At 40.0% G+C, this 24,260-nt stretch overlaps 2 protein-coding genes across 2 annotated transcripts in view; one reads left to right on the top strand and one right to left on the bottom strand.

Moving 5' to 3' along the window:
* Positions 1–22,113, bottom strand: part of fam151b (family with sequence similarity 151 member B) — an 87,461-nt gene extending 65,348 nt beyond the window's left edge. The window contains exon 1 of the mRNA XM_016663747.1: positions 22,036–22,113. The gene's annotated coding sequence lies outside the window, so the exon portion shown is untranslated. The remainder of the gene's footprint in view (positions 1–22,035) is intronic.
* LOC107833744 (uncharacterized protein K02A2.6-like) lies at positions 15,496–19,006 on the top strand. The gene is made up of 2 exons (XM_016663746.1): positions 15,496–16,688; positions 16,820–19,006. Exons 1-2 carry the CDS (start codon positions 15,496–15,498, stop codon positions 16,863–16,865), a joined length of 1,239 nt encoding a protein of 412 aa, XP_016519232.1. The 3' UTR covers positions 16,866–19,006.
* Positions 22,114–24,260: the final 2,147 nt, after the last annotated feature.

Below are 24,260 nucleotides of genomic sequence, written 5' to 3' on the forward strand. Positions count from 1 at the left end.
TAAGAGAAGTATATTAAGTTGCAACAAACACAACCTCCATGCAGTTATAACATAAATGATTGTTATAATTGTTATAATCATAAAAGTCACAATAAAATTTATAAAGTAATTATTTCTGAAACCAACATAAGTTTGTTTATGTATTCACTGCACTGTTTATAATTAAACAAATATATTTAATAAGCAAACTTACCACTAGCTTGTAATGTAATGGAACTATTTATGTGTAAGGTTACGTTGGAATAGAACCAGGAAGTGACGTATGCAGCAGAGACGTTAGAGCCGCGAGCACACTGTTCAGCAACCTGAGAATGTGTTAGTGTTATGTTCAACATTAAAGACGTTCAAACGCAATACCGGTGACATCCTTGACTCGACATAACACTACATAGCTAGCAACACGTTAGCAGCCCTTCGTCCCTTCAGGCTACTTTGTGACCCACATTTAATTTCCATCTGGTTCTTGTCCAGTTGTGTTGTCATCTAACTTGGACTAGGACGTCACCAGCTTGAAATTACCAAAATTCCTAACTATTATCTAGGCTCTCTTTACTTTTAAGGCGATATTATGAAAGTAAAAATGGCAAATTTGAACAGTGTCTGTTACTGGCTTTCAAGGCTTTCCTTCCTTTTTAGGTGTTTTTTGAAAAACAAAAAATGAAAGTGTGCAATACCGCCACCATGTGGTCTGGAGTATGAACTGGAGCTACTGCCGTTGACTTATAGATCTTACATTATACATTTGAAAATGGATTGGTTACTTTGTTAAACAACATTATATCAGGATTATCGATTTTTTATTCTTTGCAAATTTAACAAAAATAGTAAAAGATTATTAAGGCACATAGAAAGGTATCTCACAAGTTAAATGTATGAATACGTTGGTAATTTTTTTTCCTTAATTCATTCAATGCTAGTGAAAAAAGGCAAACAGTAGTTTGTAGCTAAGTAGTTTGTAGCTAAGCTAACTATATTAAATGTTTGATAATCTCACAGTCTACTCAACTCTCATGGAGAAAAACTGGGTTGTAAATTAACACTCTTACCTTTTTCTTTCTCTCTCTCTCTCTCTCTCTCTCTCTCTCTCTATTTTTTGAAAACCCGATTTTATAACTTTTCTTAGCAGCATAGTGTATCTATACAATACAATGCAGAAGTCCACCGGTCACATCAGCAGTGAAAAAAATTNGTACCGCTCCAAGATGGCCGCCCTAAATCTCGTCAGCGACAATTGGCGAGAGCGGTCCATGAGGGTCTATCCTTATATTATGTCTATGTTCGTTCACACCAAGCTTAAGTGCAGCGGCTTTATTTCCCTCCTGTACTGCCAGATCGACAGCCCTCAACTTAAAAGCGGCATCATATGAGTTTGAAAACATTTCTCCGTCGTGCCTGCTGCTAGCATGTGGTTGTTCTAAATGAAAAATTAACGCGTTCTTCTTTGATTTACAATTTTGACTTCTAATGATTCACTTCCTGCTAGAGAGCCCCCTGGTGGTTGAAGAAAAATACACAGAAAAACCGCACCAGGCTAAAATCTGTATGGTTCAAAGCTTAGGAAAAAAGTAGCAGCTTATAGTCCGGAAAATACGGTACTGTAGGTGCAATTGAATCATTTCCACGGCACACCTGATGATCACTCACGGCACACTAGTGTGCCGCGGAACAGTGGTTGAAAAACACTGTTCTAATCCACTCGCACCTTTTCACTCTCTGTCATTTAAGCACACCCGCTGCCGTGGCAACCGCCTGCGCTCTGCAAGCCGAGCAGAGATTACTTTAAAAACAGAACATTCAGTCCGTTATGATATCAGGTTTTCCAGCTCTACATTTATTTTACGATTATTAATAAGCGCTCCCCAAAGACAGCTGTGGTTGATTAGTTAATTTTAAACTCCTGCTCTGCTAGTTATTTTTACGGTGGCCGACAGGTGCAAATGCGGAGCAACAGAGAAAACATGCAAACAAAAAAAGAGACGCAAACAAATGAAATACAGCAAACAAGAAGAGATGGAAACAAAAAAAAGAGACGTAAACAAAAAGCAAATAAAATGCAGCAAATAAAAAACAGAGACGCAAACAAAAGACCCTCCTACTTTGCTCGACCAAAACAGCAGAAGATGCCTCAGCACTGCGGGATATTGTTGATCAGATCGACGGACTATTGACGTGAGGGCTCGACAGACAACGTTTCGCAAGTAAGATGGACATACTATTGTGTATATTTTGTGATTAGAATATTACTTTACTGTATTTATGTCCACCGGCGAAATACCAGCTAATATCAGCTGGTATAGCGCTATAGTGCTTGGTGTTAAGCCCCCGCTCTGAAAGCTAACCGAGATTATCTTAAAAAGTTTCAGTTATTCTCTAACATTGACTTAGATTATCTCATACAAGAGCCTACTATAGAAATGAATCAATATAATATATATTATAAAAATCATAATATTACATGTTATAACATTCACCAGCAAAATTTACACAGGTGGCAATGGCTATTATTTATTTCACTCTGTCAAAGTAAGATACCTCCCAAATCTCCCGTTTTTGTTGTGAAGGTTTCCCTAAGACACGATGTGAGAAAGAAGGGGGAAATGTCTTAGCACGGATGAATCTCGCATCGGATTTTGGACCCAATCACTCTTAAGCTCTTGGAAAACATGAAAAAACCTTAGATGTGTGTGTGTGTGTGTGTAGGTGTGTGTGTGTGTGCGTGCGCGTGCTAAACATGTATAGCTTAATATCATTCAGTATTAATCATTATTTATTTATGTTTATATTTATCTATATTGATAAGATGAGAGCGGTCCATTAGGCGTCTGTCCTTTTATTATGTCTATGTGAGAAACGGCCCGATCTACAGAAGACGGGTCTTTCGAAGGCCTCGAATATGGACGACCAGAAGAGAGAAGCTGTAGCCTTCGGCTAGCTGCATAGCCTCCATCTCGGCGTTATGTTGCTTAGCAACCGTGACAACGTGAAGCACAGAGCAGCGAAGGAAAAAAAACGGACTCTTAAGTTTGTTTTTTTACTCTTTATTTTTGTATTATTCTTCACCTTTTGTAATAAAGGCTGTTACATAGTAAAAAGGAAATCTGTTTGTCTGATTCTAAAATGTTTAAACATGTATTGCAAGGAATGTAAGCAAATTATTAATTTTCAAATACTCTCCACATCTCAGGAAGTAAGACATTACAGTTAAATAAAACTATTATGTTTGAAGGCTTAGCTTTAACCCTCTATGGTATGCATAGTGATGCAAGTTGGGAAAAAAATGTTTGGGATATTTTTTGACTTTTGACTTTGACTTTTGACATTTGACTTAAAATAATGACAAATTTAAAAAAATATATTATGTTTTTTTTATTTTTTGTTGACGTTGCCATTTGGCAACACTGTACCATAGTGGAAACTAATGAAAACAAGAGAGTTTGGCTTATTATTGTAAAACCTTTACTTAAATCCAAATAGTTTCCAGTAGCAATAATAGTTAACAATGAAACTAATTTGAAAGCTAAAAACAATTTAATTTATTGGCATATTTCATTGATATAATGGTTTTGAGTGTCTTGATCCTGCCGTCTTTGCCTTACTGCTTGTGGAAGCTGATGAGGCAATTACTCTCAGCTTCCAGTGAAGAAGTGGACCTAGAAAACAAAAATATCCTTAGTATGTTATGAACCTGCCAGTTTAATGCAACACACAAGACATAATTGCACGTTCACCCTCATTGTTGGCTCATAGTCTTCACCATCCTCACTTTTATTGCAAAATTGCAAGCTGCTCATTTTCTTCAACACTAAATCCTAATGCATCCTCACTACCATGAAAAGGAACTGCTAGATTCTTTTCTTCCTAATAAATTGTAAAACATTGTTACATTAATGATGTAAATGGAAAAAAAAAAGTAACAAAGATATTCATATGCAATACGAAAGGACTCACAAGATGCCTTGTTATAGCAAACTTTAGAAGATTATACGCCCGGCCAACAATACAATTGTAATGCTAATGGTACAGTGTTGACATACGGCAACATCAACATTTCAAGTTTATTAAATAATTAAATAATCATTAAATCAAATAAGCATTAAATAATCAAGTAGAGCACAATGAATGACAGAATAGTGAACTTACCGCATTTATTGTTGAGTGTGTATTTTTTTCCAGTCAAAAAATGTCATAAAAATACTTTTTTTCATGATTTCTGAGGAGTCAAATGGCGAGGCCCCGCCATGTGAAGAGGTCTGTAGAAAAGGATGTCAAATGTCTCTGCAGAAAATCATGTGACAAATTTCAACACTGCTATTGGTTTTCTTAGGGTCTCATCTCTCTTTCAGTGTACTAAATAGTAAAATTGGAGGTACTGTATATGTGTGGAAGGGCTTCAAATGATGTGTTGCCAAATGGCAACATTATACCATAGACCAGGGGTTCCCAAACTTTTTCCTGCGAGGGCCTCATAGCTGTTACTTTCTCTGGTCGGGGGCCGGTCGTAGTTTTTGGAGAAAGAAACCTTAGACAATTCTTGTCGAGGGGGTTGGGGGGAGAGCTGTTCTGTCTTTGAAACTGTCGAGCGGGTGGAGGTGGGGTGGGGGGATGCGCGACGGCACATTCGCGCTTTTAGATAGATTTTTACCCAGAATGCAAATGGAAAAAACCGTGAGTGAAANAGCTTAAGTGCAGCGGCTTTATTTCCCTCCTGTACTGCCAGATCGACAGCCCTCAACTTAAAAGCTGCATCATATGAGTTTGAAAACATTTCTCCGTCGTGCCTGTTGCTAGCATGTGGTTGTTGTAAATGAAAATTAGCACGTTCTTCTTTGATTTACAATTTTGACTTCTAATGATTCACTTCCTGCTAGAGAGCCCCCTGGTGGTTGAAGAAAAATACACAGAAAAGCCGCACCAGGCTACAATCTGTATGGTTCAAAGTTTAGGAAAAAAGTAGCAGCTTATAGTCCGGAAAATACGGTACCGTAGGTGAAATTGAATCATTTCCATGGCACACCTGACGACCACTTACGGCACAATAGTGTGCCGCGGAACAGTAGTTGAAAAACACTGCTCTAAACCACTCGCACCTTTTCACTCTCTCTGTCATTTAAGCACACCCGCTGCCGTGGCATCATGTGTGGAAGGGCTTCAAATTATGTGTTGCCAAATGGCAACATTATACCATAGAGGGTTAATCAGCCAAACCCATTTGCTCAGGAATAAATTAAATACTTTAGTGAACCAAAAAAATGTACAGCTATTACCTGGCTTATTATCTGTGTTTCACCTCTGTTCATAGGGGAAAACTATCGGGAGTTTTTAAAACGATTTGCCGGGAGACATGCGTTCCCTCTCGGTGAACCGAACCTGGAGCGCCCGGCCAGCTGACAGCTGGCGAGGGGAGCTGGCTGTTAATGCAGCGGGAGCAGACATCTCCGAAAAAGTCGGAGCAATATTGCAATTAAGTGATTTATTGATGAACCGAGCAGATATTTGAGATCTATACATCTACATTCTCGCCTAAAAACATTGTAAAAAATCATTTTGTGTAATTTTAAGTGTAACACAGCAGAAATAATTTTGCCTTTCTGAACACCGTTTTAAAGGATGCAGACCCTAAATTTGGACACAGCTGTTTTTTTTCGACTCCCTCTAGTGGTCTGGAGCACTTCCGGAAACAAAAAGTGCTGTAGTTTCTTTTGTTTGCTGCATTTTATTTGCTGTTTGTTTGCATCTCTTTTTTGCTTCCTGTACAGGTCCTTCTCAAAAAATTAGCATATTGTGATATAGTTTATTATTTTACATAATGTAATGATAAAAATTTAACTGTCATATATTTTAGATTCATTGCACACCAACTGAAATATTTCAGGTCTTTTATTGTTTTAATACTGATGATTTTGGCATACAGCTCATGAAAACCCAAAATTCCTGACACACAAAAGGAGGTCTTGCCTCAAGTCTGAGAATAACATTATTGACCAAATAACAGTAAATTCCAGAGTTTATGCAGATCTACCTCTGCAGCTGGCTGTTGTTACTCCTGCATGGACCAAGGCTTTGTCAGAAATGGAAATGTTGACCAATACTTGTTTATTCTATACATCCTGTTTGAACTGAGATGCAACAAATATGTTGAAATTGAGGCTTGATTTGCCTTTTTGATGAGCCGCAGCAGCTACTCAGTGGACAACTTTTCACCCTTCACTGCTAAACAGTATTTACAGGCTGCTGAGTGGAAAGCAAATCCTATCTGTCCAATTGTTTTTTTTTGCTTGGTGCTATGTCAACATGTAGATGAGGAAAAGTAGTTTGTTTTTACAATTCCCATCGGAAATTTGTTAGATGAAACTGGCGTGTAAGTTCCAGGGAAAATTATATATATATGTTAGTTCTTTTTTTTTTTTTTTTTTTTTTAAAGTGCTTCAAAGTCAAAATTCGTCAAATTTTAATCCAATTCTTTTTTTAAAGTGTTTTCATAGAAAATCAGACATCGGAATCGTGCCTAGGAGTAGTTTTTGATCTGTGACACCAAACTATTCACAGATATTCCACAAAGGCACAAATATTTTAGTATTAAAAACTGAAGTTTACTAGAGTCTGAGACATAATGGACAGTTTATTCATTTGATCCTGATGTTAGTTTCCAACCCATATCTATCAGTTCAATCAATTTACTCATATTCATTGTTCTCCAGATATTTACATCAGAGCTGGTGAAGAAAAATGTCCTGTCTGGGCTGAACCCTTCTCTTCTTCATGTCTTTCATGCTCAGATAAAACCTTGTTTGCAGAGAAACCATCCAAGTTAGGCCATCACTTTACATAGCACCATAAATGAACTCTGATAAACTTACTAAGGGTTCATTAAAGTGTGCAGACTTGACTTAAGGAAATGTAGAAGCAGTCAGGAGGCAGACAGCTTCCACTCAGCAAATGCTTTTCTCCTTAAACAGTCTCACAGCACAGTAGAAATTGTTGATCGTTTTTGCTCTGTCAGTCCAGCTGTTGGATAGTTTCCAGCGCCCCACGCTACATGACACGATAAAATGGTGAAGTATGATCAAAATTGCTTCTCAAATTGATCTCAAAGATCCATATTCCCATAAAAACACCTAGATATTAAAGATTTTATGAATTTTACCAATATTGCTTCCATCTTTGTGCTACAATCTGTGGTGGTCTCGTGCCATCCCTAAAAAGATAACGCCCTGAGTGTTTGCCCATATTGCTCATGTCAGAAACCATCACTATCTGCACCATTAAACATAGCAATTGAGGCAATGCCCTGACGGTAAATAACGCTCAACTATGAACACTGACCAAGGAGCAACAAGCAAGAAGTAACCAAGCACAAGGTGCTCACCGTGACTTTTTTCAACCTCTCTCCTGCTATATGAAGCCAGGTAGTCTAACACCATGGCACACATTACAGCTGCCACTTTGAATGAAAACAATCATAGAGCATTAGCAATGTGCATGCTCTGTGTGCTCTTTCGTTCTTGTGTTTTATTTATTTTTTAATTAAAAAAAATATATAAATGTACATAATTACATAAAATAATGAGAGCTACTGCAGTGTACGCAGAGCATTACAAGAACAAAGAATGGCTCTCAGTGACACTCCAGTCCTATTTTCTAAGTAAAGAGCCGTTCAGAAGAATCAGACTGTTCCTGAAAGCCACATCACTATATTGAGGACTTTTGGACACAGCGTTGTCCCATATATGCGACAAGTCAGTCAACACCTCCGCACAATAATTAAGTGCAGTGAGTGAGAACTTTTTTTCATCACTAATGCTTATGTGTCTCTGTACAGCTAGCTTTGCTAACATCACGTCAACAGAGCTTACCTTTCTTTGAGCTTATTTTCTAAGTGACGAAAAAAGTTAGACGTCCCCACCGTCTGTGAATGCGAAGCATTCACAGACGGTGGGGGCATTGCTGAGTTAGCTGTGGCCATCGGATTTCTGATGATTTATGCAGAGCTATTCTATTACTGACAATTAGACAGACATCTTCTGCCGCTCAGAGGAAACCACTGCGCATGTCTCAGAGCGCCACGTGCGAGTGAAAGGTGGGGAGGGGAGTTGCCATAGTTGCTCAAAGCAACTATGGCAACTCACACAGGGAACATACACTATAAGATACGTTTTGTTTTTCTTCTAAGGGGAAGAATACAAAGGCAGCTCAGTACAGGTCTCTGCGTGACCAAATATTTCCTCTATGTTCATTTTTGCATCTGTTGTTTCTGGCAGGAGAGAAGGCAACTGCCACCTTACTAAAAAAATTATTTTGCTGCATCTGTTATACTTTATGGATGTGTTTTTGTCTGCATGTATTTAGTATAATCTGTTTCATGAATCCAGTGCAGAAATAAAAGCACATATTTTGTCATTATTTGTGGTATTATGGTAACAAACTTCTGTTTGATTAGAGTAATAGTGGCTTATAAAATATGTGATATATTTCTATAGTTTTTAGATGTAGTAATATAGTTCATAAATAGTGATATTTGTTTAATGAGTCTGAAAGTGAAATGTATTTTCATATGGTTTGTGTTTCTCACTCCAAAGCTTTCTTTGTTTTCTGTGGTGTGATTTATGTTGCTAGTTGTATTTTTAGTGTCAGTCAGGCCTCAAGAGTTTTATGTTTTTTGAGACTCAATACTGGATAAAACTTAAGATCTGAAAAATATATATTTTAATCCAATTTAATTTGGAAACTTAATTCATGTCACAACATTTAATGTCATGGAGACATGCAGTCTCCTCTTTGGTAAGTGGTGGACTATGTGACATGCAGTGCGTATCCATACCTTTGAACTTTTCCGTCTTCATTAATTTTATTTATTTGATGTTTTCTGTAGTTGGCTGGATCTAGTGGCCTATTTTCCTTTTTTTTTTACATTAGGCAGATATGAAGGAGGCAGAGAGCAGGAGGAAGTCTGCAGAACTCTTCAGAGCTCTTCAAAAGGCTCTAAATGTTGACCTTAAAGACAAATTGGCAAACAGATGACCTCATGGGTTGAGTTTCATAAAATGAGAATGCTTCTTATTTTACCAGTGAATTCTTGTATTTAAAACTCCAACAGAAAAAAAGTACAGCCAAGATGCACACATTCAAAGAATCTTCATCTTTATCATATGTACATAAATAAATTGAAGAGGCAGTGATTAATCAGTTACAAGCTGTATCCTAAAGTTACAGCTTGTAACTTTAGGATACAAGCTGTTTGTAGTTCAACAGGATCCTGGTGATACCAGTCAGTAAACTCAGAGGATGAGGCCGGCTCTGCAGGGCCCTCAGGGGAAGGTGACTTGCTGTGACGTTAGTGGTACTTGGACAATCTTCTCTGATGTCCATACCAGCTCCTGCAGATGCTTGGAGCTGTTGCTGATGCAGCTGCAGACCTTCCCTCTGAAGTTGTTTTTTTTTTTCTTTTCCTGTGTGGATCAGTTTAAGGAAAGTCGATGCAAATGCCAAAAATATTTATATTTGCTAAATACTAGAATGAATCTTTTTTCCTAGATTTTATAAAATATCTTAATTTAAATTATGAAGCATAGCTTCATATTCATAGTAACTCAAGACAGCAAAAGATATACACAGGATGGTCTGTCCTTAACGGTTTTAGCTTAGCTCTGCAGACAGCTCTCTGGAATAAAAACATGAAAATGTTTTTGTTGTTTCTTAAAATGGAAGTAATTTCCTAGTTTTTAAATAATAAAAAGAAAAGAAGAACATTCTTTTAAAAAAGTGTTTTCTAAGTTTAGTTTTTTTTTTCTTACCAGCTGATTTTCTTTCGTTGTTGCATAAATAAATAAAGCCTAGAGGTGAGGAGATGTTTCATATTTTTCAAAGACATAATGTAATATAATAAGGATTCACTCCCACCAGACATTTTCTGTACTATCATTCTGTTGATGCAGAAATAAATGTGGGCAACATTTTGTAACAATGCTGCATGTTTGTATGATCATGCCTTGTTAGAGACACATTTATTATGAGTGCAACCATAATTTGAGAGAAAATAACTTGTTTCACGCAATACAGAGAAACTCATCTGCATTAAAAACATGGTGAAGCTACCTTTGATGAATGTTTTTTCATGAAAATTAAAACCTTTTTCACATTTTTCCTTCATAGCTAATAAAGAAAATCTTACTAATTTACTTTATTACAGCATATGTAGCTTCCTTTGCTGTGCTTAAAAGCACACAGGGAGTGGTTTACATTTCTTTACATTTTACCATATTTCTGTAACTACAGTATGTACTTTATGTTGTAGGTACATATTTACCTTTAACTCTATTTAGCATACAAAGGCATATTTTATCTCCAGTCAGAGTGGAGCAGTGTTTGCATGAGCTCTGTGTGAGCCAGAGGCGTCTGTCTAAATGCTGCACTATAAAGATATAAACGTTGCTGCTGCTTCACATCCAGACTGGATGAGATGGAGAAAAAACTAGCAGAGGAGAGTAGGAACTGAATGAACACAATGGAGAGAAGCAGAGAGTGAGTGACAGCTGGATGGTGTTTTCCATTGACAATGTGTTTATTGCATCTTGCCAGGGTTTCATTAAAAGCGACCCAGAGTGAAACAGTGTGGTTAAAGAGTGGGACTGCAGTGGATAAAAGCAGAAGTTAAGCCTTCGCTGTTTTCTGCTTGACAGCTTGCAGGATATCCACTGACAGCTGCCAATAAAGATAATTAAACCTACGAAGTGAAAGAAAACCTCTTCACAAATGGCTTAGTAATTAAACAGGAAGAAGAAGAAATAATAAAGTAACTGTCACAGTTTGGTCTTGTCAAAATACACATTTTGTGGGCATTTTATATGAACTCCTGAAGGAAGTTGTTTTTGTTTTGGATGAGTCTGATAATGTCCAGTTGACAGTGGTGACCGCAGCCATCTGGCTGTATTATCATTCTGTTGATGCAGAATGATATTATGTGTCTCTTCCGACACATAACAAAGATTAATATGAATAGCTATAGCTAATCAGTTGTGAGGATATAAACTGCAATAGTCTGATAGATGAAGGATTCCATCCCAGTAGATTTCATACTGTGTGACTATCAAAGTTTACTTCCTGTCCAATGACTACTGTCCAAAGGCTTTGTGTTAAAATGGCTGAATTGTGGCAAATTTGGAAAACCGTATTTTAATTACGTCTAAATTTGATGTAAATTAAACTTTCCCTAGTAAAAAAAAAAGTATACTTTAGTAAACTACATTTTAGCATACTTTAGCATACTTTGATTGATGTACTTAAACTGTGCTATTTTGGAATAACTTTTTTGTGCTGAGTATATTTTAATAGTATTTAAATAGTATTAAATTACAATTTTTAGTTTACCTAGTATACTTTAACGTACTTTTTTGGAACAACTTCAAGTTGTACTTAGTATACTTTAAGTATACTTTTTTTTGTACTATTTATATATTTTGAGTGTACTAATTATGTCATAGAATTATAATAAAAATATACTTTTAATATACTTTAAATATATTTTAAATATACTGCTAATATATTAGTAATGTATTTAAATTACACTTAATTTTTAGTTATGATTTACTGCCATTGCTAATAAAGTACAATTTTAATTACTCATAAAAGTCTTCTTTATTCCTACTTTCCTATTTTGTACATCACATGCATAACAACACTGCAGTATTTACATTGTTTTAGGCTACAATTACATGGAAAGATTAATTACACAAGACGTTCAAGGTAATTCAAATATTTTGTTTTATTACCGACATTTTAAAATTGTCCAATTTTACTCACAACTTTATGAACTTTACATAAATGATCAGTTTACACATCAAAAGTGAACACAATGAACATGAAAATTTAAGTGTGACAAAACAACATGAAAGTTATTATTTTAAAGAACAAAAATTATAATTAAATTGTGCTTTCAATATATTACCATTTTGGTAACACTTTATTTGATGGGGTGTGCATAAGCAAATTCTCATTAAAATTGTCATTATTTACTGAATGACACTTCATGACACTGTTGGTATGTTCCTAACATGAGTGAGGATCAACGACAGAACATTCCCGTTCACTGCACCTTACAGAAACCTACAAAAAAGAACAATAGAGCAATTAAACAGAGAAAGCATTTGTATTTTAAAGAGGACAGAAAAATGGCAAATAAAAAAATAATATTTCCAATTTCAAGTCGTTGTGGACTCGCCATGTATGTGACATCATCAGAAGTGATGATGTTTGGGACCGAATGCCTGGGGTGGAAAAACATTTCTGGGTGACTTCTTTGCCTGTTTATGTTAGAAGTAGAAAAAAATAGTCAGCAATATCATCGAATCAGTTGATGTTGGCATTAACTATGAAGCTGTTTTAAGTGTGGACTTAAGGAGACAAACTACCTTAAAAGTTTTCCATCCATGATCTGAACACAATGATCCTTGCAGGGTGGTGAGGGGGGCTGGTGGTGCCCATCTCCAGCAGTCATCAGATGAGAGGCAGGGTTCATCCTGGACAGGTCACCAGTCCATCACAGGGCCCTGAAAGCCAACAATGAATAAAATGCATGAAAGAGAAATGCTAGATTATCAAGGGGAGAATTTCTGTCCAGTTATCTTTAAATCAAATCATGTTTATTAACACACCAGTTTTTGTTGGTGAAAATGTAGCTAGCTGCTCATTTAAAAAAAAATAAATAAATAAAAAATTACATTATGAAGACAATGTGGAGGTTCATCCTCAGAGCTGGTTGTTGATCTGGTGGAGCCAGAGCTTCTTCTGAGAGGAAAGTCTTTAGGTTTCCTAACACCTGATTTCTCTGGCTTCCTCTTTCATCTTCATTTGCTTAGACTGCAAAAATATGTTGAAGATAAAAACATTGATGAACGAGTTATAACAACAACCTCACAATATCAAAGTCTCTTTGTCATATGGAGCTGAATTAAAACCAGGTTCAGTTTATGAATAAAAGTATAAGTCGCAACAAACAGAGCCTCCATGCAGTTATAACATGAAGCTGAATGATTGCTATAGTAATAATCATACAAGTCATAATAACATTGATAAAATAATTATTTATGAAACCAACGTATGTTATATATCTTTACTGCACTGTTTATAATTAAACGAAGATAATTAATAAGCAAACTTACCGCTAGCTAGCAACACGTTAGCAGCCTTCGTCCCTTCGGGCTCCTTTTGTGACCCACATATCATTTCCATCGGTTGTTGTCCAGTTGTGTTGTCGTTTAACTCGGACTAGGACGTCACCAGCTTGAATTTACGTGATTAGAATATTACTTTACTGTATTTATGTCCACCGGCGAAATACCAGCTAATATTAGCTGCAGTGCTTGGTGTATGTAATGTAATGGAACTATTTATGTGTAAGGTTACATTGGAGTAGAACCAGGAAGTGACGTATGCAGTAGAGACGTTAGAGCCGCGAGCACACTGTTCAGCAACCCGAGAATGTGTTAGTGTTATGTTCAACATTAAAGACGTTCAAACGCAATACCGGTGACATCCTTGACTCGACATAGCACTACATGGTGTCAGAAGATGTCGGAAGATGGCAAAGTTCCCACCTCCAGAAGCCTTTGATTTTTCACGGCCGGAGTAGTGGCCTGAATGGCGGCAGCGCTACCGGGTAGCCACAAAGCTAAACCTAGAAGACGGCGAGGTCCAGGTCTGTACGTTGCTTTATTCTCTCGGGAAGGAAGCGGAACAAGTGTTCAAGACGTTCACTTTTGAAGAAGGAGAGGACGAAGAGGATTATGAGATAGTTTTAAACAAACTAGACAACTACTTCGTCCCCAAAGTGAACACAATACATGAAAGCTCGTTTTCATCAGCGCGCTCAGGGGGAGACCGCGGAGGAATACATAAGAACTCTCCATGAGTTAGCAGACACCTGTGATTTTGGCCGCGTTAAAGAAGAAAATATCCGAGACAGATTGGTCATAGGAATACTTGACAAAGAAACGTCTGAGAAGCTGCAAATGATGCCTGACTTAACCCTCAGTAAAGCGATGGAGCTTGTGAGACAGTCAGANTGAATAAAATGCATGAAAGAGAAATGCTAGATTATCAAGGGGAGAATTTCTGTCCAGTTATCTTTAAATCAAATCATGTTTATTAACACACCAGTTTTTGTTGGTGAAAATGTAGCTAGCTGCTCATTTAAAAAAAAATAAATAAATAAAAAATTACATTATGAAGACAATGTGGAGGTTCATCCTCAGAGCTGGTTGTTGATCTGGTGGAGCCAGAGCTTCTTCTGAGAGGAAAGTCTTTAGGTTTCCTAACACCTGATTTCTCTGGCTTCCTCTTTCATCTTCATTTGCTTAGACTGCAAAAATATGTTGAAGATAAAAACATTGATGAACGAGTTATAACAACAACCTCACAATATCAAAGTCTCTTTGTCATATGGAGCTGAATTAAAACCAGGTTCAGTTTATGAATAAAAGTATAAGTCGCAACAAACAGAGCCTCCATGCAGTTATAACATGAAGCTGAATGATTGCTATAGTAATAATCATACAAGTCATAATAACATTGATAAAATAATTATTTATGAAACCAACGTATGTTATATATCTTTACTGCACTGTTTATAATTAAACGAAGATAATTAATAAGCAAACTTACCGCTAGCTAGCAACACGTTAGCAGCCTTCGTCCCTTCGGGCTCCTTTTGTGACCCACATATCATTTCCATCGGTTGTTGTCCAGTTGTGTTGTCGTTTAACTCGGACTAGGACGTCACCAGCTTGAATTTACGTGATTAGAATATTACTTTACTGTATTTATGTCCACCGGCGAAATACCAGCTAATATTAGCTGCAGTGCTTGGTGTATGTAATGTAATGGAACTATTTATGTGTAAGGTTACATTGGAGTAGAACCAGGAAGTGACGTATGCAGTAGAGACGTTAGAGCCGCGAGCACACTGTTCAGCAACCCGAGAATGTGTTAGTGTTATGTTCAACATTAAAGACGTTCAAACGCAATACCGGTGACATCCTTGACTCGACATAGCACTACATGGTGTCAGAAGACGTCGGAAGATGGCAAAGTTCCCACCTCCAGAAGCCTTTGATTTTTCACGGCCGGAGCAGTGGCCTGAATGGCGGCAGCGATTTCAGCGCTACCGGGTAGCCACAAAGCTAAACCTAGAAGACGGCGAGGTCCAGGTCTGTACGTTGCTTTATTCTCTCGGGAAGGAAGCGGAACAAGTGTTCAAGACGTTCACTTTTGAAGAAGGAGAGGACGAAGAGGATTATGAGATAGTTTTAAACAAACTAGACAACTACTTCGTCCCCAAAGTGAACACAATACATGAAAGCTCGTTTTCATCAGCGCGCTCAGGGGGAGACCGCGGAGGAATACATAAGAACTCTCCATGAGTTAGCAGACACCTGTGATTTTGGCCGCGTTAAAGAAGAAAATATCCGAGACAGATTGGTCATAGGAATACTTGACAAAGAAATGTCTGAGAAGCTGCAAATGATGCCTGACTTAACCCTCAGTAAAGCGATGGAGCTTGTGAGACAGTCAGAGCAAGTAAAACAGCACGTAAGCGAGCAAGGAGCTAATGCTTGTGCTAACCTGAGTGAAGTGGCTTACAAGCGCCAACAACACCGAGAGAGGCTGACACACAGCGAAAGTCATGCAAACAAAGCACAGAACACAGGAGGAGTCAAACCAAAACATTATCAAAATGTTAATAAAGGTCGCAAGTGCACAAGATGTGGTCGAGTACATGCAAAGAATGATAAATGCTCAGCTAGGAATGCCGAGTGCAGAAGCTGTAAAAAGCTGGGTCATTTTGCGGTCGTTTGTCGCTCCCGTGTGGTCAGTGAAATTACTGCACCTACAAGGAACATTGAAATAAATGCCACATACTTTCTGGGAGGAGTCACAGACGTGGAAGATTCTTCAAAAGCTTGGACTGTAAACCTGCCAATTCAAGGTTCTCACATCGTCTTTAAAATTGACTCAGGGGCTGATACAGGTGTTATACCATCAGAGACATTTGAAAAGCTTGCCTTTAAGCCAAAACTAAGAAAACCAATAAACAAACTAGAGAGCCCTGGAGGCAAACTGAATTGTATGGGTTATTTTATAGCCACTACAATGAGGAAAGGCAAAAGATTCAGATTTAAAGTCAATGTGATTAAAGAACCCCAATGCAGCCACCTCCTGAGTCGCAATGTTGCAGTTGCCATGGGCCTGATAAAACGCATGGAGGAAATAAGAGCTCCAGCACAAATCAGTGAATCCTGTCCTGATGAAATAGGAAGGCTGAAAATCAAACCTGTTAAGATCACTCTAAGAGAGGGTGCAGCTCCCTATAGTGTGACAACAGCAAGGAGAGTGTCAGTTCCCATGTTACCAAAAGTGAAGAAAGAACTGAATCGTATGGTAAACTGTGGAGTGATTCAACCAATCTCAGATCCAACAGAGTGGTGTGCTCCAATGGTGCCCGTGCCAAAGAAAAACAAAGAACAAATTAGAATCTGCGTCGATTTGAAAGAGCTAAATAAAGCAGTCAAAAGGGAAAAGTATGTCCTACCAACGGTGGATGACATTCTGCCTAAGCTGGCAGGCGCCAAAGTGTTTTCACTGTTAGATGCTGCAAGCGGATTTTGGCAAATACCACTTGATCCAGAGAGCGCCAAATTAACAACCTTTATAACCCCATTTGGTAGATACTACTTCAACAGGCTACCATTTGGTATTACCAGTGCCCCGGAAATATTTCAGCGTGAGATGACAAAACTCTTGGAAGGACAAGAAGGAGTAGCAACATACATGGACGACATACTCATTTATGCAGACACTCCAGAGCAACATGAAGCGAGACTAAAAAAAACACTGGACACACTTAAGGAAGCAGGGTTGAGGTTAAACCATGAGAAATGCCTCCTACGTCAGAAACAACTCCATTATCTTGGACACTGTATTGATGAACATGGCACAAGGCCAGATAAAGCCAAAGTCAATGCAATCACAGAACTTGAACCACCAAAGAATGTTTCCGATCTGAGGAGGATTCTTGGAATGATTCACTACTTGGGCAGATCCCTACCAAGTCTTTCTGAGGTCACAAAGCCTCTCAATGATCTGCTTAAAAGTGATGTGACTTGGACTTGGGACACTGCTCAAGAAGAAGCATTCAGTAAAGTGAAAGAACTTGTCACAAAGTCACCAGTCCTCGCATTCTATGATGTAACCAAACCGACTGTTGTCAGTGCAGACGCTAGCAGTTATGGTTCAGGGGGGGTTTACTTCAAGACCATAATGGACAGTTAAAACCAGTGAGCTATTGTTCCAGAACACTCACCGATGCTGAGCAACGATATGCACAAATTGAAAAGGAATGTCTTGCAGCAGTCTTGGGCATGTGAGAAATTCGGCAGATACCTTTATGGCCTGAACTCTTTGACCTTACAGAGCAACCACAAGCCACTGATACCTCTCATAAACAGCAAAGATCTTCATTCAGTGCCACTTAGATGTCAGAGACTTTTGCTGAGAATGATGCGGTACAACCCCACAGCTGTGTACGTGCCAGGGAAAGAACTTTTAGTAGCAGATACCCTTTCACGCCACCCACAGGCGTCCACATCTCATGACATAGCAGAACTGCTGGAGGAAATGGAAGCGTATGAAGATGCAACACAAAGCTCTTGGCCTATTTCTCCTACCAAGCAGGATTTAATCAAACAACACACACAGCAGGATGTGACCCTTCAAACAGTGCAAACCTTTTTGCAGACAGGTTGGCCTAAAAATTCAAATAAAGTCCCGGAAGGTGTGAAGCCATATTCTATTACCATGTCAAAAGGCCTGCTTCTGTATAATGACAGAATTGTTATACCACAACAGCTACAGCCTGAGATTCTGCAGCGCATTCACGATGGACATCAAGGCATTGTGAAATGCAGAGAAAGAGCCAAATGTAGTGTCTGGTGGCCAGGATTAAGCAGTGAGATAAGACAAATGGTTACTACTTGTGCACACTACCAAGAGTCAAAACCCGCTCAGCGGAGAGAACCATTGCTTACTACCACACTGCCTAGTCGACCATGGGAGAGGATAGCTGCACCACCTACTCCTGCAACAGATGGACTGCCACAGGTTCAGAGTGAAAATGAGCTACACCCATCTTCTTCACCTGTAGAACCAGGGTGTGACTCTCCAGACCCGGTTAATCTTAGCTTACCTGGGACTCCAGTTCGTACAACTTCTAGTGGCAGGGCTGTTAAATTACCTACAGGATACGCTGATTACACCAACTGAAGAGGTTATTCAGCTATTTTGACCTATGCAATTATGGGCATAATTGTGAGGTTTATTCTGAGAAGGTGCTGTTGGGCTTGAGTTAAATATTTTACTTCAGCTAAGGCTAATAAAAAAAAAGAAAATCATTGGATGTTTGAAGAAGAAAGACGTGTTTGGAATCTCATGCTCTGTTAAAAAAAAGAGAGAGAGAAAACCCACTGTTAATTTGTTACTTTGTCTTAAAAGACTCAAAGAAAGGGTGATGTAATGTAATGGAACTATTTATGTGTAAGGTTACATTGGAGTAGAACCAGGAAGTGACGTATGCAGTAGAGACGTTAGAGCCGCGAGCACACTGTTCAGCAACCCGAGAATGTGTTAGTGTTATGTTCAACATTAAAGACGTTCAAACGCAATACCGGTGACATTCTTGACTCGACATAACACTACATAGCTAGCAACACGTTAGCAGCCCTTCGTCCCTTCAGGCTACTTTTGTGACCCACATTTAATTTCCATCTGGTTCTTGTCCAGTTGTGTTGTCATCTAACTCGGACTCGGACGTCACCAGCTTGAATTTACCAAAATTACTAACTATTATCAAGGCAAGGCTCTCTTTACTTTTAAGGCGATATTATGAAAGTAAAAATGGCAAATTTGAACAGTGTCTGTTACTGGCTTTCAAGGCTTTCCTTCTTTTTTAGGTGTTTTTTGAAAAACAAAAAATGAAAGTGTGCAATACTGCCACCATCTGGTCTGGATTATGAACTGCAGCTACTGCCGTTGACTTATAGATCTTACATTATACATTTGAAAATGGATTGGTTACTTTGTTAAACAACATCAGGATTATCAATTTTTTATTCTTTGCAAATTTAACAAAAATAGTAAAAGATTATTAAGGCACATAAAAAGGCATCTCACAAGTTAAATATATGAATACGTTGGTAATTTTTTTCCTTAATTCATTAAATGCTAGTGAAAAAGAGGCAAACAGTAGTTTGTAGCTAAGTAGTTTGTAGCTAAGCTAACTATATTAAATGTTTGATAATCTCACAGTCTACTCAACTCTCATGGAGAAAAACTGGGTTGTAAATTAACACTCTTGCCTTTTTCTTTCTCTCTCTATTTTTTGAAAACCTGATTTTATAACTTTTCTTAGCAGCATAGTGAGTAACTATACAATACAATGCAGAAGTCCACCGGTCACATCAGCAGTGAAAAAAATTTGTCCTGCAGAAGAAACAATAAGTTCACAATATGCAGCAAGACCCACCCCAACAACACACACAATATTTCCTATACCTATATCCAATCTGGGTTTTTTTAGGGGTTTTTTTTAAACTTTTTTTAAATTTTTGTTTTGGCAGCTGAAGGAGGAACAGCTTATCCTGCTTTCTCCCGTCCTTACTGATAACTATGCCTGTGAATTATTTTTAAAGTCACAATTTTTATGGTTACATTTACGTTATCGACATAACTGGATTACTTCAGACCTAAGGACTGGGAGATTTTCTCACTTTTATTTTTACCTTACTTTTCTTCACCTCCAAGTTGAGCTAGGGCAAAATGCCCCCGTCCGACCCCAAGGACATTAATAGTATTCTACAATGACTTCAGTTTTTAGAAACGAAGATTCAACGGCTGGAGGTGAACTTTGAGATCAACGCTACCTGTGGAAATGAAACAACTCTTCCTCAAACCAGCGGAGAGGTCGTACACCCTGCACCAAGCAGCTCACCCTGGATCGCTCAGGGCGCCAAGCCGAAACAAAAGTCTTACACTGCAGATCCCATGAGACGACTAACGGGGAGAACCCCTCACCTGGACGAAACAGCGTGGCCGGCTCTGAGCCGAAACCCACCTTCAACTTCAACACCTGCTCTGCCAAAGAATAGCAAACAAGCAGTTGGAACCAAAACGGCTCCACCGACCCCGCTCCCAAGGACAAAGCGACCAGCCCAAGCCTCAAAACATTCAGACTCCGAGGGAATCCCACTGAAAAACAGATTTTCTGCACTCCAGCCAGAGCCTCTGAGTGAAAACCCACCTTCAAACATCAACAATGAGGCTAAACCAACACATCCACCCCACAAAGCTCCGAAAGACAAAATGACCACCAGGAAAACGAAAGGTATGCCAAGAGTGCTTATTGTTGGAGATGAGACAGTAAATGGAATCAGTCATATTTGCAACCCCAAGAAAACCAGAGTGGTTTCTTTTCTTGGTGACACTGTATCTGATTTGACTCGCAAAGTGCTCTCTCTAACCACTGATCAGGCAAACATTGAGACTTTAGTTGTGCATGTTGGAGCCAACGATCTGGCAAAGCAAAAATCGGAGATTCTGAAAAAGGACTTTAATATTCTTCTGGACACTATGGGAAAATTAAAAACGAAGTTATTTCTCAGTGGTCCAATTCCATCGCCTCAATGGGGAGACGAAAAACATTCCAGGCTGGTCATGATAAACAAATGGCTGATTAAAGCCTGCTCTGCCAGCTCAGTGACCTTCATCGATAACCTCTGGATCTACTGGCAGCGCTTTCACCTCTTTGGAAGAGGCAAGACGCAATCTTAACAAACATGGGACAAGGCTGCTCACTGCAAACATTTTTCATTTTATCAACAAGAACAACAATGTGACCTTTGCTTCAGAAGAACAGGCTCAAGGATGTCTGACTAGAATGGAAGCCTCCGCTTATCAGGACCCGAATGTCCCAAAACAAAGTGATAAAACGACTGGGGACAAAATGACTGGTTCCCCTCCTCCTTCCCCCCCCCTCATCTTTCCCCCCTCCCTTCTCCTTCCCTCATCCCTCTCTGCTCCTACACTCACTCACAAGATCAGAGTTTCCCAGGAAGTCAATCACTAAAGAGAGCTGGGCTGCACCTGAGCCGCCTGAAGATGCTGGTGGAGGATTTGGGTCAGAAAGGAAGGCGGACGGACTCCTCCTCCTCCCAGCAGGATAGTATGGATCAACTGGTTTGCCTCGGCACGACTCCCCATTGCTCTAACATAGCAGACCTCACTTCATCTAAGCCACCTGCCTCTGACCTCCCTGAGGATCCAGCACTCTGCGTTTCTGAGGTCTGAAACCGGGGTCCAGATATTATTTTTACAATCGTCTTCCACCAGAATGTGTCTGTCCCCGGGCACTGCCAAACAGGACATTACCTGTCCGGATCACTACAAGGAAAGTTACAAAAAACAGAAATACAAAAAACAGCAGTCTTAATTCAAACCTCAGACTGATCCCGTGCCTAAAGGAACCTCAGACTGAAGAACTTTCAGCCCCCAAGTCATTTAAACTGGCTCTTTTAAACACCAGATCTCTCTGTGCTAAAGCACTATTAATTAATGATTTCATCACCGAGCATAATATTGATGCTTTATTTCTGACAGAAACATGGCTGAATGACAAATGGAGTTAACTTGTTAACTTAGGTTAACAAGTTAACCTAAGTTAACTTAAATGGAGTTAACAAGTTAACCTAAGTTAACTAAATGGAGTTAACTTGTTAACTTAGGTTAACAAGTTAACCTAAGTTAACTGCTTAACTTGTTAACTTAGGTTAACAAGTTAACCTAAGTTAACTTGTTAACTTAGGTTAACTTAAGTTACCACACCTCCAATTTCCTAAGCAGCCCATAATATATACCCTGCTCGAGAGCCATTCCACGTCTGTTACATTGTTTGTCAACGACTACGTTGCTCATCAACAAAAAAGTTCTACTTACAATGGAAGACGCTCTTTCTCTCCAGCCCGACCACTCCGACTTGGACGACCTCTTCGATCCGCCTCCAGCTGCCTCAACCTCTCCTCCTCAGGTCACAAAACAAGCCTCCGGCTCCAAAGGCCTCCGTTCTGTGATCTTCGACCCTCAAACCCAGCTCCACTCCTCACCGTCAGCAGCACCTCGTGCAACCATGGTCCAACCATGGTCCAGCCATCGACGTCACATTCACCCCGCGGCCGAGGGATACGCCGCGGGCCCAGCCGTCGACTTCGTTCTCCCGGTCCCAGACGCCATTTCCAAACGCCGCAGTTCCAGAACACCAACCCGGCTTCATCTCTGCGACCTTCTTCAGGCGTTCTAACTCGCCAGCTCCTCAAAGGCTGGACCATCGCCCGTCTCCACCGCTCATTAAAAGAAAAAGGAATCCCCTTCAGTCGCTCTGACAACAAATTGAGGCTCTTTCAATTGCTCTCCTCCTCAGGTCTGCAGCAAACGTCAGCCCTGCCGTCATCCAAATACCCCGGACGTCCAGGTTTTTCTCCAGCATCCTCTTCCTCCCTCGTCACCTCAGACGTCATCCGGCCCACGCCTTCGAGGCCCCTGCACCCGGCAACAGCTCCCCCTCGCGGGAGCCAGGTCGTATCACATCCCCCACCAAATGCACCCTGCCTAGCCGACCTCTCTCAGATGCTATCTTCAGCAATCGCTTCACAGACTCCTCAAATCCCACCATCTCATTCTTCTCTCCACCCCCCCTTCTCCTCCTCAGTTCTCCCCACCCCCATAAACGCCACGACCTCTGGTTCTTCTCAAGTTGCGGCAAATCCAGCTCAGTATAGCGCAGCAGGATTTTCTTCCTCATTCCCCTCTTCACTCTCCTCTAACCTTTTTCCTACCACTTCCTCTCTCTCAAATACCTTACCCCTGCCTCCTCCCCTTTCAAACACTCTCCCCAATGTTAATCATAATTTTAATCTCGCTACAGCAGTTCCTCCAGCTCAGTCATCCGCTAACGTACCACGGCCCTCCCCCATTTCTCCTCTTCGCCAGCAAATCCTGAATGGTAATTATGTCGATCTAGCACTTCTCCTGCAACCTTCTCTGATCTGTTTTTGTCAACCTAGAGAAATTAATACAAACCAAGGTCCCATGCAATTTAGTAATTCTTTAAGTTCCTGTTCCAAAGACCTCACACCCGTTGAATTCGCTCTCGCTTTTTCTCTTTACAGAGACACTATTTGCGCAATCTTTCCAGATTGCAGATCTGAATTCGACAACTATCTCTCCATAGTTCTTGACATGGCCCTACGGTTCGGGGGCACCAGGTTTTATCAATATCACATTCTTTTCGCCAATCAAGCAGCAGGTCGCTTGCAACAGTTTAACCTAGGCACTTACTGGGGTTCTCTCGATTCCGAATTATACTGCCGCATTTTTGCCGCCCGCGCTTCTCTCTCCTGCAATCTTTGCGGTGCTCCATCTCACCCAGCCACAGCCTGTACATAGGTCATCCCTCTCCGCTCTCGCGCTCTTCCTCGCGCTTCTTCTACCTCCAGCCGTCTGACCACCGCCACCCCCCTCATCCCCTCATTCCGAAGTCTAGCGAACCTTCTCCCTCCGCCAAAACCCTTACGCATAGGGGAACCAACAAAAGAGGTCGCCCCATCCTGTACCAAGGAGGCAGGATGATCTGCAACAACTTCAATGACCTCGGCTGCTCAAGCTCCAGTTGCCGGTTGCTGCACGCCTGCTCCTTCTGCGGCGGAGCCCACGCAAGACACACCTGCCACCATAATCCCACTTCTTCAGCAGACTGACTAGGCCGCCATTTCTCCACTCCAGTACAGGTGAAAGCTCTCGAAACCGCTCTCAAGCATCACCCAGACAGGGAATTCGTTAACTTCCTCATTAATGGTTTCACTCACGGTTTCCACCTGGGCATAGAAATTATTCCAGATTCTACCTACCAATGTCACAATCTTCAATCCGCTCTCTCAGATCCCGACACAGTCGACTCTCTCCTCGCCGAAGAAGTTAAAAAAGGGTTCGTTATAGGCCCCTTTTCTAGGTCACCTTTCCCCACTTTTCGCATCAGCCCCATCGGCATCGCCACTCGCAAATATTCACGTAAAAAAAAGGCTAATCATAGATCTTTCAGCCCCTCACAGCTCTCATGTTCCCAGTATCAATAGCATTATTCTGTTCCCCGACTTCTCCATGCAATA

Source organism: Poecilia formosa, unplaced genomic scaffold (assembly GCF_000485575.1).
Source record: "Poecilia formosa unplaced genomic scaffold, Poecilia_formosa-5.1.2 Scaffold441, whole genome shotgun sequence".
Classification (NCBI taxonomy): domain Eukaryota; kingdom Metazoa; phylum Chordata; class Actinopteri; order Cyprinodontiformes; family Poeciliidae; genus Poecilia; species Poecilia formosa.

Coding starts and splice junctions, on each gene's coding strand:
- LOC107833744 (XM_016663746.1), top strand. CDS start 15,496: ATGTCTGAGAAGCTGCAAATGATGCCTGACTTAACCCTCAGTAAAGCG. Junction 16,689..16,819: donor CTTGATCCAGAGAGCGCCAA/ATTAACAACCTT, acceptor GAGTAGCAACAT/ACATGGACGACATACTCATT.